Here is a 13,839-nt window from a genome sequence, read left to right as displayed (position 1 = left end):
CCCATGACATCCTCCCTTCTGTCAGGACTCAGATAACTGCGCTGGCACCTTTAGCGTCTGACCTCAGGATGTTAATCTCCAGGATTACTGTCCCAACAGCGATATGCGGGAGTCTCCTTTGACAAAGCCACAAGCATCACAGCAGATGCTCTCAAGCCCACTTCACCTAGTGCCCTAGCTTCTCACTGATTCTAAAGCCCACTTCACCTAGTGCCCTAGCTTCTCACTGATTCTAAAGCCCACTTCACCTAGTGCCCTAGCTTCTCACTGATTCTAAAGTCCACTTCACCTAGTGCCCTAGCTTCACACTGATTCTAAAGCCCACTCCACCTAGTGCCCTAGCTTCTCACTGATTCTAAAGCCCACTTCACTTAGTGCACTAGTTTCTCACTGATTCTAAAGCCCACTTCACTTAGTGCACTAGTTTCTCACAAACACTGGGTCTTTTAGTACTGAGAGCTGCTCCCGTTGTGTTACGATACTGTGGGGACACTGATGAAATTTGTGAGGACTTTCTGAGCTTCTTCCTGACTCCAAGGTCTCAGTGGGAAATACTAGAGCCTGCAGCCTTATCTAACACTCTAAGCCAGCTACACTGTGGAGCACAGGTAGAGCTACACTGTAGAGATAAACACAGGTAAAACTACACTATAGAGCACAGGTAGAGCTACACTGTAGAGCTACGCACAGGCAGAGCTACACTGTAGGCCACAGGCAGAGCTACACTGTAGGCCACAGGCAGAGCTACACTGTAGAGCTACGCACAGGCAGAGCTACACTGTAGAGCTACACACAGGCAGAGCTACACACAGGCAGAGCTACACTGTAGAGCTACACTCAGGTAGAGCTACACACAGGTAGAGCTACACTGTAGAGCTACACACAGGCAGAGCTACACACAGGTAGAGCTACACTCAGGTAGAGCTACACACAGGCAGAGCTACACTGTAGAGCTACACTCAGGTAGAGCTACACACAGGCAGAGCTACACTGTAGAGCTACACTCAGGTAGAGCTACACACAGGCAGAGCTACACTGTAGAGCTACACACAGGTAGAGCTACACACAGGCAGAGCTACACACAGGTAGAGCTACACACAGGTAGAGCTACACTCAGGTAGAGCTACACACAGGTAGAGCTACACTGTAGAGTCTAACCCAGACACCCTTGTTGTTTTTCTTGAGCTTTCTGACCACCTGCTAAATTTCTGCCTGAGATGTATTTTTCTCCTTTTAGTTTTATGTCTTTTAATCATTTCTCAAGGCTTTCTGTGTGTGTGTGTGTGTGTGTGTGTGTGTGTGTGTGTGTGTGTGTGTGCGCGTTAGTGTGTGTTAGTGTGTGTGTGTGTATGTGTGTGTGTGCTGGTGTGTGTTAGTGTGTGTTAGTGTGTGTGTTTGTGTGTGTGTGTTAGTGTGTGTATGTGTGTGTGTTAGTGTGTGTCTGTGTATGTGTGTGTGTTAGTGTGTGTCTGTGTATGTGTGTGTGTTAGTGTGTATGTGTCTGTATGTGTGTGTATGCATGTGTGTATGTGTGTGTGTGTGTTAGTGTGTGTGTATGTGTGTGTGTTATTGTGTGTGTGTGTATGTGTGTGTGTTATTGTGTGTGTGTGTATGTGTGTGTGTTAGTGTGTGTCTGTGTATGTGTGTGTGTTAGTGTGTGTCTGTGTATGTGTGTGTGTTAGTGTGTGTCTGTGTATGTGTGTGTGTTAGTGTGTATGTGTCTGTATGTGTGTGTATGCATGTGTGTATGTGTGTGTGTGTGTTAGTGTGTGTGTATGTGTGTGTGTTATTGTGTGTGTGTGTATGTGTGTGTGTTATTGTGTGTGTGTGTATGTGTGTGTGTTAGTGTGTGTATGTGTGTGTGTGTTAGTGTGTGTGTTAGTGTGTGTGTGTGTATGTGTGTGTGTATGTGTGTGGGTGTATGTGTGTGTGTTTCACCATCTGAGCTAACCCTGATACATTGCTCCATTACTCCTGCTCTGTACATTAAAGAGGGAGGAAGTGATTACTGTCCGTCTATCTGTCAGTCAGTCATGTTAACCCTTTAAATGCCTTAAATGCTCAGCCAGTCTCAGGGAGAATGTCTCCAAATGAGCTGTATCACATTTCCACTTTAGCGCCGCCTATCTGAACCAATCAGAGGAGATTTAACTAATTTGCTCTCCAAATCACAAAGTGTTTATATCACTGCTGAGATATGAGAATCTGCCAGCAGAAACCAGAGATGCTGTGATTATTGATTAATTGACTGGTGATTATTGATTAATAATGACATTATGGCTGCTTCATTTATAGTCAGGAAGTGACTGTGTATAGTGTGTGTATAGTGTGGATATGGCTGTTTATAGTGTGTGTGGCTGAGACAAAGGCAAACATTTTTTGCATAGTGAGTGTGTGTAGTGTGTAGGTATAGGGTAGAGTGCTCTGAATACACACACTGTGCATTACAGTGGAGTGCTCCGCATACACACACACAAAAGAGCTGGCCCTGTGGTGCCCTGCCATCTGACTACAGCAGATGGTGTAAGCCAGGCACCAGATTAGAGCATCCATCTTTACGCCTGTGACCTCACTCGGGTGGACCAGATGAAGCCGTGTGAGGTGGTTTGGGAGGCTCACTCACAGATAAGGGCTTTTACTGGCACTCTGCTCTCATTCTGTTAGTGCACAGAAACACAGATTAGATGCTAAAAGACAGAAATATAAATGTAGTGGAAGGAGCACATATGCAGAATATAATTCCTCCATTCCATAGGCAGTCTAGAGAAGGTGTCCATCTTAAGACCTAAATGTTTTATTGTGGGTTGTAGTTGTAGTTTCTTGAGGTCAGTGTATGCTGTTATCAGTCTGAATTCTACATGTGCTAAACACCAGAAGCACTGAGGGGATTCAGATGGATTACTGCTCTCCTGGGATTACTGCCCCTGCTCTCCTGGGAGTCGAGTTGTCACCTGGGTTTGTTTTTGTCAAGACAGGCAGGAAAAACTACAATCCAACACTACTAGAAGAGCTCACCATTATAATCACAAGAAATGATCAGCAAACAGATCTAGAGGTAGTTAGATGTCCTACCTCACAGAGTCCCAGTTTCTGCTGCAGTGGTGTGTTAAATTCCCTGCTGTATGTCCAGTGTGTTCAGACTGGGGTGGAGCTGTAGGGTGGAGCTGTGAGGTGGAGCTAAAACAGGAACTCAGCAGTGTCTGGCAGTGCGAACCTGAGCTCCGCACCACGAATCAGGATGAATACAGACATATAGGATGATATAGAACGGCACAGACCGGTCTTGCTTCTCCATGGATGTCATTACCAGGGCTTTGTACTACATAAATACTGAAAGATTGAACTCCTTTGAGATTTCTTATTGAGAAGAGTGATCTTAAACAGTTCTGTCTGAAAACATTTTTTATTTATTGTTTTGTTCTATTGGTAAATTGCTTGTACAGCACAGAAAGACTATTTCATTAGCAAACACTAGACTCCTTACTGGGTTTGCAGGCAAGGTTTCAGACAGACAGACAGACAGACAGACACATATACACACACACACACACACACACACACACACACACACACACACACACACACACACACACACACACTGGTTTTCCCATTATATGATTGGATTATAATTGGAAGCTGCTGTTAGCTCTAATTTAAACATTAAACATCACTACATTATCCAAACACTGTCCTGCCACCCAACATTAAACACCACCACAGTGTCCAAACACTGCCCTGCTGCCCATTGTTAAACAAACTCACACATCTGCAAGCTTGCAAGTGGCTTTCAAGTGTCAAAACCTAACCAAGAGAAATGAGTGTGTGTGTGTGTGTGTGTGTGTGTGTGTGTGTGTGTCTGCCCACAGCTGAAATGCCCTGTCTTCATTTGGACTCTGTGCTTGAGTTGCTTCCAGCTAGATAGATTTACCTTAAACCTCAGCAGAGGTCATGCAAATACCCTAAAAAGTGATCGAGTCTTTCATTACAAGCTGTAAAAGTTCCCTCTTAGAGGAGGTGGTGGTACAGGAACAGTCTAGCAGTCAGACATTGTATCAGACATGAAGGGTTGGATATAGAGCTCCGTCTCTGAGCCAGTCAGGCTTTCCCTCACGATCAGAATAGCCAGGCTGGCAGCCACTGGGCCGGGTGCACAGTACTAATCACATTTCTGCACAACAGCAAAGACTCTAATTGTACGTGTTATTAATGCTGCACTTCAGATACAGTGATAAGCGTATCCATGTGTCGGCACTTAAAACCGCATCGATGTCTCATCAGACACTCTTCATCTCAGTGTGTTTTTGCTCAGATATGATGATTGTAACTCTCAGTGCTCCGAGGCCAAGTGTAAGTGGGTCACATTAAAACTCTAGGACACTAGGACCCTGCGGTGTGTACTGGGATCATAGGACACTAGGACCCTGCGGTGTGTACTGGGATCATAGGACACTAGGACCCTGCGGTGTGTACTGGGATCATAGGACACTAGGACCCTGCGGTGTGTACTGGGATCATAGGACACTAGGACCCTGCGGTGTGTACTGGGATCATAGGACACTAGGACCCTGCGGTGTGTACTGGGATCATAGGACACTAGGACCCTGCGGTGTGAGTAAGAGTAACTGGGATTTCTGAGCCTTCCTGACGACCAGAGCTCTACACACACAGACTCCTGCACATGCAGGGTATTCTAAACCATTTATCAGCATTCTCTTTAAATACAGATGAAGGAGAGTGTATATATATTCCCCACAAATTCAAATATAAGCAACTTCATAACTCATCAGAAAAAATTAACAAAAGCCAATAATAACACTAAAAACAACAATAATGATGATAATAACCTCAGCTGTGAGTATTGAGACACTAACAGGTTGTCTGTGAGCTCCGACACACACACACACACACACACACACACACACACACACACACACACACACACACACACACACACACACACACACATCATTTATTTCTCCTGTCATTGATGGTTTGCTGCATCACTGTAACTAAGGACATGCTTTATGAACATGAACATGGATTTTTTAATTAAATGTGAATAAGACAAATTCTCTGAAATTTCAGATGCACTTGTGAGTTTTTTTTCTGGAACAAAGCGTCCCTTTGTGCCTGTGTTTAATGATGGTGTTAAATATGTAACAGATTTAATCTGATGTGTCACAGCTCATGACGGGTGTCTTTTGTAGTCATTTTGTAGTCATCATGATTTGCTCTTCCACGGCTCAGCATTGTTACGTTGTCATCACCGTTGTAGTGTTTTTAATCACCCCTGATCCGCCCTAATCACCCCTGACCCGCCCTAATCACCCCTAACTTACCTTAATCACCCCTGACCTGCCCTAATCACCCCTGACCCACCCTAATCACCCCTGACCCGCCCTAATCACCCCTAACTTGCCTTAATCACCCCTGACCCGCCCTAATCACCCCTGACCCACCCTAATCACCCCTAACTTGCCTTAATCACCCCTGACCCGCCCTAATCACCCCTGACCCACCCTAATCACCCATAACTTGCTCTATTCACCCCTGTCTTGCTCTAATCACCCCTAACCACCCCTTTCCATGACGGCGGCTGTGATACAGAAGGCCTGAAGCAGCTGTGTGCATCAACATCTCATAAAGACCTCTGATGAAGTTTTTATCTCACACAATCAAGTGGAAAAATATTCTGGATGCCAGAGGAAACATGTGAAGATTATCTGGTATTCTAAATATATGCCTAAATGCTCTGTGGCAGTAGTGTCCTGTTCGAGCTGGTTAGACCATCCTGTCTCTGTCAATGACTGTTACTTATATAACGGCACCAGACTGAGTCAGTGGATTTGGCCGAGGAAGTCACAGAAGGGGGTTTTCTCCTTTAGAGATTAGGCGTTTCTTCATCAGTGTAATCTCTCTGTGTCAAATGAGTTTCTGATGTCAGATGCAGATTAGGGATTAAATCCCAGTGTAATCCTGGTCCTAATGCTGTTCACAGGTCAGTAAGAATGCTAAACAGGACCTGAAGGATGGTCTGTCCCTCTACTACTCTGACAGCAACATTGGCCTGAGGAACGCCTGGAATATCATCCAAGCTGAGGTAACCACGTGTGTCTCCTGTGTTCACACACACATACTGATCATACACTATGATAGTCTTACTACTATCATTGAGGTAAAAAACATTTTATTGTCATTTTGGTGAAGGAGAAGTTGCATGAGCTTGTGAGTTAAGGTACTGACATACAACGGCCAAGAGAGTGCAGTTAGGAAATCTCACCTCAGGAGACACGGGTGAGGGACAGAGAGCCTTCCCTCCCTGCTCCTGCTGTGATTCTGCTGTGTAAAGCTGACTTCCTGTGTGTCTCTGCTGGGACATGGCACAGTGGCAGTGCTGTGGGGTGAGTGGATACACAGACTGGCACGAGGCCTTCAAGGAGAAGGTGGTGCCTGACCGCTGCTGCCAGGAGCACTACCAGGAGTGTGGCCGCAACGCCACCAATGAGTTCTGGGAGCGGGTAAGGGTGCGCCAGCCTGGACCTCCTTAGCAGAACCACAGCACCACACAACATTTACAAAATACACAAAATATTTACACATTTGTGTGTGTGATGAGTAGATAGGTTTAATGGACAATTAGTATCTTAAATTGTTTTATGAATTTTTATGAACAGCAGGAGAAAGAAATTCGGAAAGTAATTTGGTTTTTCAGGATGTGTGTGTGTGTGTGTGTGTGTGTGTGTGTGTGTGTGTGTGTGTGTGTGTGTGTGTGTGTGAGTGTGAGAGAGAGAGAGAGAGAGAGAGAGAGAGAGACAGATCTAGGAACTTGTGGAGTCATTTGTCAGGTCATCATGAGAAAATGTTTTTTCTTTTAGAAAACAAAGAATGAACGTCTTTTTTTTATACCTTCAAACATTTAAAAATAGTTGTTTTTCTTTATAGTCACTACAGAAGTTACAGTTGCATCCACAGTCACAGTTCGGTTAATGTGTAATAACTGCAGAACTTAGTTGCACCTTTACACAAGTTGATGGAAATTCCCCTTAAAAATAATACCACACACATCACACGCAGGACCAGAACTACACAGTGTAGTGTCCATGTGTTTGTGCGTGTTTGTAGGTGTTCATGTGTTTGTGGAGTCTTTATCATATAAAGATTTTAATTAAATCAGCTCTATGTGAGTTAGGGGATAATGACGGATCTGCCTGAAGTAAGGCCTTTTCCAGCTGTTGTGTTTATTTTCTTGTTTACTGTGTGATTGATATTTGTTTACCTGCAGGGCTGTTTTGAGAAGGTGGAGGAGTGGTTGGATGACAACAAACATCTGCTCGGTACAATCGCCATGTGCATCGTGGTGGTGCAGGTAGTCTTGCATTCTTGTGTGTGTGTGCGCGCGCACATGCCTCTCTCCTCAGACACTTAGACAGGTTTCACATAAGTGCATTGGGTTGTCATCTACGTACGTGTGTGTGTGTGTGTGTGTGTGTGTGTGTGTGTGTGTGTGTGTGTGTGTGTCAGACGGAGCTCCTCGTTAAGGTACTGAGGGCAGTTGGAGTCACAGTGACCTGTGTCATCCTGACCCTCCGAGTTGCTGCAGACTGAGACTCCGAAGTCTCTCTCTACGTGCCCGACACCCTCACGACACTCCGACTTCTTGGCATTGACAGCGTAGATGCTCGGCCATTATAGCAGTAGGACTGTGCGCTGATCCGTCGGACGATGCTCTGTTTCCCAGTGCCGAGTGTTCGAGGTGTGACGGGCAGGAGGCACATCGATCATGGCGTGTCTGTTCCCATGGCGCTGAGGAGGGGAGCGTTCTCTGTGTTGGCAGGGTCGACCCTAACCCTAAAGATGATGTGGCTCAGATCCAGCTCAGCCTTTGTTTGACGTGACCATCCACATTGTCTGAAACAGGCAGATCACAGTGACTGCATCTTTACAGCTCAATTTATCTCCGCAACATACTGCCACTCTGTCACATGTAATTCTTCACTTCGGAGAAGAAAGGAGGTTCCTCACCTCAGAATGGCACTGAGAGGGAGGGTCATCTGCCTCAATGCTGCATCTCAGTGCTGTACTTTCCAGTGTGTGTCTCACTCCAGTCTCCCTAAATCTCTGTTCTTTTGCAGGTCCTGGGTATGGCCTTCTCCATGACACTGTTCCATCAAATCCACAGAACGGGGAAGAAGTACGATGCCTAGGCTGAACGCAGGGGGCGGGGGGCGTGGGGGCAGGCTCTACAGCGTTTTTATTGGACTGACTTTGGAGGACTGCTCCACCCTCCTGTCATTGACCACGCCCCCTAACGTTCTCCTCGCCTGCACAGACCTCTGCCCCCCCGATGCCACGCCCACCAGAGAGAAGGCAGGGCAGAACAAGAACTCCAGCTGCCAACAGGAAGTCCTCTACAACCTTTCTTTTGTACACATTCATTTTGGACTAACTGATGTTTGCAGGAACGAAATCATATCACGACAAGCGCTTTGCTAATGCTCTCACTCGCGGAGGACTAAGAACTGTGCCGCCTCTGAACAGTGTCCATGTGTTCAAATCTCCTGAGTCTTCTACTCTAAGAAAAACTTTTTGTCATTTCAGTGGTATTTTTAATTTTCTATTTTTGCTACCCCCTTTAATTCTCAATTTTATGCAACTCCACATAAGAGGCTGTATGTGACTGCTTTGTAGGAGACAGAGTACAGACAGACAGCATACAGACAGACAGCGAACAAACACACAGACAACATACAGACACACAGACGGCATACAGACAGACAGCACAGACAGACAGACAGCATACAGACAGAGAGACGGCATACAGACAGACAAACAGTGTAGTGGTCTTGGTTGTTGGTGTTCTCAGACTTGTTGGTCCATAATTGTGACGATTTAAAGGTTTCACACAGACTGGCCCATGTGTCTGGATATAGGCAATCATGGACATTTCAGTCTGGATTTCTGTATGTTACATTTCTACACAATTAAGGTAATTGTTGTTATTATTATTATTATTATTATTATGGACTACAATGTCTATTTTGAGATGACATGCAAGGATGTTCCCACATGGCGTTCTGTACCATGTAGATGCAGTGCTGTACAGTTGAAACGGAGCAAAAGGAAAAAGAAGGGTTAAAGTTAGCGGAGCGTGTCCACCACGGAACGTGTCCATCATGGAACGTGTCCACCACACAGCAGTGCCCTCCACAGACGTCCAGACATCATAAGGTCATGTGATCAGTCTGCGTTCTCTCTGCTGTGTAGCCTAGCTGTTCATGCTGAGCTTTTCTCTTGTCCTGTGTTTCATTGTATATTCTGGGAATCAGGAATGTGGCGTAGACGTCTTGACCGCCTCCTTTTCAGATGACAGTCCTGTCCTTTCCTCTAGTTCGGTTTCTGCTGTGGAAGTCTTTGTGTCTCCTGCCTATGAGTGAGTGGAAGGGGCCTGATCAGCACTGACGGCTAACGAGGCTAACGAGGCTAACGAGGCCTGAAGTGGGAGGTCATCTCGTTACACCTCATTACGCTTCCTTATGTTTCATTGCTGCACACAAATTATTCTACCGTAGTCATCAGCTAACCCATCTCCACCCAGGCTGCCACGCCCGTGGAACTGTTGGAGGTCGGGGTTTAGTTGGTGCTGTGCTTATAAATCCACCCCTCGTCTAACCAGGTCTGACGGAGACAGGGTTTTGCGGTTTACTGAACTGTAGGGAGTGTTGAAGTTAAACCGTCAGGGCCCAGAGGTGGTCAGCAGTTCAGATTTACATCCTGAAGGTGCAGACCATTGGAGAAGAGGCACCATGTTTGAGGAGGTGTATGGAGAAAGAGGAACAGCTGCCAGGAAACAGTTACCAAACATCACAGTGCTGGACTCACACAGGAACTGCACACACTGTTTTGTGGTGTTTTTTGTGTGTTTGTTTTTGTTTTGCATGGCAAAACTGTCTCCAGTAGGCAGAACTCCAGCGACACAAACATAATGGAGAGTGTGGCAGTCGATGAAGGCTGATGGGTCACGTGATTACGTTAAATCCACTCACGTACAGGACAGGAGACACTATCTTGTGTAATTCTGCTACATGATGACGTGCAGCGGGTCAAGGTCGTCAGCAGTGCCAAACCCAGCCTCCATAATCTTAGTTTGACTTTTTTACAGATATGAACTGTTACCGTGACCTTCCAAGTGTAGATAACCACTTGCATTTGGAAAGCATTACAATCATTATTCCATCTGAAGTTTGGCTACAGTCAGATGAGTTGCATGTGAAGGAATGATGAAGTTAAATATTATGCAAAATTAACAACAGTATTGCACAAGTGGTTTTAACTTCCTTAATCATTTTGAAATCACCATGAAGTGTTAGAAAGGATGTGTGTAATATCTACCTGCACACGGGACAAACTTAACATCTGTTCATTTTGAACTTTAACATAAGTTAATTTGTAAACGTTCCCTTTTTGTGTTTATATTGGTTGTCATATTCCATATGGGGTTTCTCTCTAAAACAAGCTGAGCACTATGAGAAGGGCACCAACTTAACAGAATTAAAATTTTGAAAATGTACCAGTTTGACTGCCTGAATGTCAGAGGTGCAGATCCGTTTTGGGGCGCCGTTGGCACAGGGACAGACTTGTAGCAGGCAAAGTTTTGGTGCGCTTTCAGAAGTATCTCTCTTTCAAACTTTTGCATAATTGGCTCAAACCAGCATGCTTACCATAAACTCCTCTAAAGCTCTGGGTGAGTTGTCTCTCTGCTAATGCTTTACACTTTAAACTCTCTGTGTTTTTTGCTCGCTGACTAAATCCATCGGGCTCCTTTCTCCTGGCACAGTCAAGAACCATCAGCTTTTGGGTTTGGGTTTGTGTTTGTGTTGTATATACGTCATGTTCTCTCAGCGCCCTGTTTTTACCCAGTTGGTGTTTTTAGATGTGTTTCGTTTGTTTACAGATGTGTTTGTTATTTCTGCATTTGTTACTCTGTTGTGTGCATGTTGCTATTTGTTGTTTGCTTATTTTGTGCTTGTGTTGCTCACAACTATTATCCAAGTATTCCAATCATCCTCTGATGCTTTGCTACAAAATGACTTGATTGGTTTGAAAAGAAGGGATTTGGAAAGTAGCTGATGCTGTCATACCCGTGCTGTGGTGCTATAGTGCGATGCCAGCGTCGTCATACCCGTGCTGTGGTGCCATAGTGCGAGGTCAGCATCGTCATACCCGTGCTGTGGTGCTATAGTGCGATGCCAGCGTTGTCATACCCGTGCTGTGGTGCTATAGTGCGATGCCAGCGTTGTCATACCCGTGCTGTGGTGCTATAGTGCGATGCCAGCGTCGTCATACCCGTGCTGTGGTGCCATAGTGTGAGGTCAGCGTCGTCATACCCGTGCTGTGGTGCTATAGTGCGATGCCAGCGTTGTCATACCCGTGCTGTGGTGCTATAGTGCGATGCCAGCGTCGTCATACCCGTGCTGTGGTGCCATAGTGTGAGGTCAGCGTCGTCATACCCGTGCTGTGGTGCTATAGTGCGATGCCAGCGTCGTCATACCCGTGCTGTGGTGCCATAGTGCAAGGTCAGCGTCGTCATACCCGTGCTGTGGTGCTATAGTGCGATGCCAGCGTTGTCATACCCGTGCTGTGGTGCTATAGTGCGATGCCCAACATGCCAACTAGTGGACTGAACCTTTCTGAGTGCTGTGTTGGAGGTCATGGTGGGTAGAAGTTCCAATGTCCTGTTCCCCCAAATTTGTCCTCTGGAGGGTTGCTACATGTAAAACACTATAAATATCTATATTAGGTGGTGCACTAAATTTCATTCTATAAAATCCAACTATTTTTTAAATAAAGTTTGTTGCTAAATTCCAGGATAATGTAGTTAATAATTTTCAATGACTAAAATGTTTTTTTATGCAGTATTTCAGACACAACACTGAACATTTATCACTGAACCTATATCATCTCTGCATGAGGTACTGCTGGTGTTTCTATGGTGATAAACATCCTGAAACCACAATGGGGATTAATGTGGCTCCTGCCCGTGAACCCATGGAGCTTTAAATGAGATGTTCATTACGACAGGAGAGAATAACGAGGTTTAAAACCGATTCTGCACACCTCCACGTAACAGTGTGCAGGATGGAGGTAACAGTTTGATCCAAGTGCAGGATTATTGTTATTTTCTTATATGATCGATATTGTTATATTGATCAGTATTGTTATATTGATCATACATATGTACATGCTTGTCTTCTAAATACATACCTCTATATTCTTATTTTGTATTTAGTTCCATGTAATTAAATAAACTTGCTAGAATTGCTTGATCCCACATTACTGACTGTTTACAAAACAAAACTAAGAACATGGAGCTGTTTTCTGGAGATTCGCTCAGCCTTGGCATAAACATGGAAGAGGAACATACAGGGACATCCTCGAAATGGACATCACTGCCCTCAAAGTAAAAGGGATAAAAATGAGTGAATAAATAAAACAAGCTAAACACTTAAATGGTGTGAAACTGTGTGAAAAGTTTCATATTTTGTTTGATAACACACCCCTGTTCCAGCGTAACCAGTCACACAGATCTGTGGCTTGTGAGGTCGGTCTGAATGCCACAGTCTGTACCACTGTGTCTGTAGCGTGAACGTCGGCCCTGGTGACATTAACACTGCCACAAAGCTTCACGATTATTCAGGACCAATGGAGTGGAGTGGACGTGGAGTCACGGTATTTCCCAGCCCCTCTGCTACATGCTAGCAGGACATCAGGGCTGCTGTCCACACTCACGACCCACTGCTGTACCATCTCGTCATCTCACCATGGTAGGAGAGCTGAAGCTCAGCAGGACAGACACCTTCTCCATCCTCAGTCCCTGGACTCCTCGTGCTCTGTTCTCCTTCAGTAAATCCATGGAGCCCTCGAACAACACCAGGATATGTCTCCAGAGTAAAACACTTCCTAGTGGAGACTAAAAACTCTACCATGCATTTTGATATGAATAAAAACAAAAAACAAAATGTAAATCAGACATGTCCATGTTGAGAATCACAGAGCTGCACTTGCTGTTACTGCGTGGAAACACTTCTACACACTTTCCTTCATTAGTGCAACATCTCTCTCTACTTTCCATACAATTGTAGTGGCTTTTCTGCATATGAAAAACATCACTGCAGACATAAATTCCCCATGAAACCGCAGGGTAGGACATGCAGAAAGGCAACCAAGCAAAACACTTCAACCATGTTTTCTATCTCTGCACATCGCACGCTGCTGCTTCCTTACTGATTATCTGATAATCTTAGTCATTCCACAGTCAGTAAAAATGTTAAACACACGAGGGGCACATGGTCTAACCGACTGCCAGAGGGGCATCTGTGCCTGATCAGTCCTCAGTGTGTGAGAAAGCAGGTGTGTTCTGCATCACAGCCTCAGACCAGACTGACCCGCTGCCTCCAAATCACACCATCTGTGTTTGCTTCCTGTGGCATGACCCCGGCACTCGGTGGTCTCCTGGGCTATGCAGCCTCAATACGAACGCACAGAGCACAGAGGATATTAGCAGCTCACCAAACCGGAGCAGCATGACTGGCGTTTTTCATATTCACACTCGTCCTTGGTGAGGCTCTGTCTCATGGGGAAAACAACATCCCTGCTTAGAATATCTCACAGATGATGGGATGGATGTATGTCAAGGTTGCAGAGAAAATAGCTTCTGTTTGGAATTAACTTTTCCCATTAGTGCATTTGATTTAAATGATCCACATGTGGAATTGTTCCCATTTTGTCAGTCTGCTTCTTGTTACGTGCATGACTGAGTCTCACTTGTCCAAAGAGCAACAC

At 45.2% G+C, this 13,839-nt stretch overlaps 1 protein-coding gene across 3 annotated transcripts in view; it reads left to right on the top strand.

The window, feature by feature from the left end:
* The window catches only part of tspan9a (tetraspanin 9a), a 147,794-nt gene extending 135,277 nt beyond the window's left edge, over positions 1-12,517 (top strand). For 2 of the 3 annotated variants that reach the window (XM_035525501.1, XM_035525499.1), the window contains 4 exons: positions 5,999-6,100; positions 6,387-6,518; positions 7,283-7,366; positions 7,522-12,517. In XM_035525501.1, the coding sequence (XP_035381394.1) occupies positions 5,999-6,100; positions 6,387-6,518; positions 7,283-7,366; positions 7,522-7,605 (402 nt within the window). In that variant the 3' untranslated portion in view covers positions 7,606-12,517. The remainder of the gene's footprint in view (positions 1-5,998; positions 6,101-6,386; positions 6,519-7,282; positions 7,367-7,521) is intronic. The other variant, XM_035525500.1, reaches the window with a different exon arrangement.
* Positions 12,518-13,839: the final 1,322 nt, after the last annotated feature.

The sequence above is a fragment of the Electrophorus electricus genome, chromosome 4 (genome assembly GCF_013358815.1).
Source record: "Electrophorus electricus isolate fEleEle1 chromosome 4, fEleEle1.pri, whole genome shotgun sequence".
NCBI lineage: Eukaryota > Metazoa > Chordata > Actinopteri > Gymnotiformes > Gymnotidae > Electrophorus > Electrophorus electricus.
The sequence above is the reverse complement of the archived record's forward strand: the minus strand, read 5'-3'. Positions and strand labels throughout refer to the sequence as shown.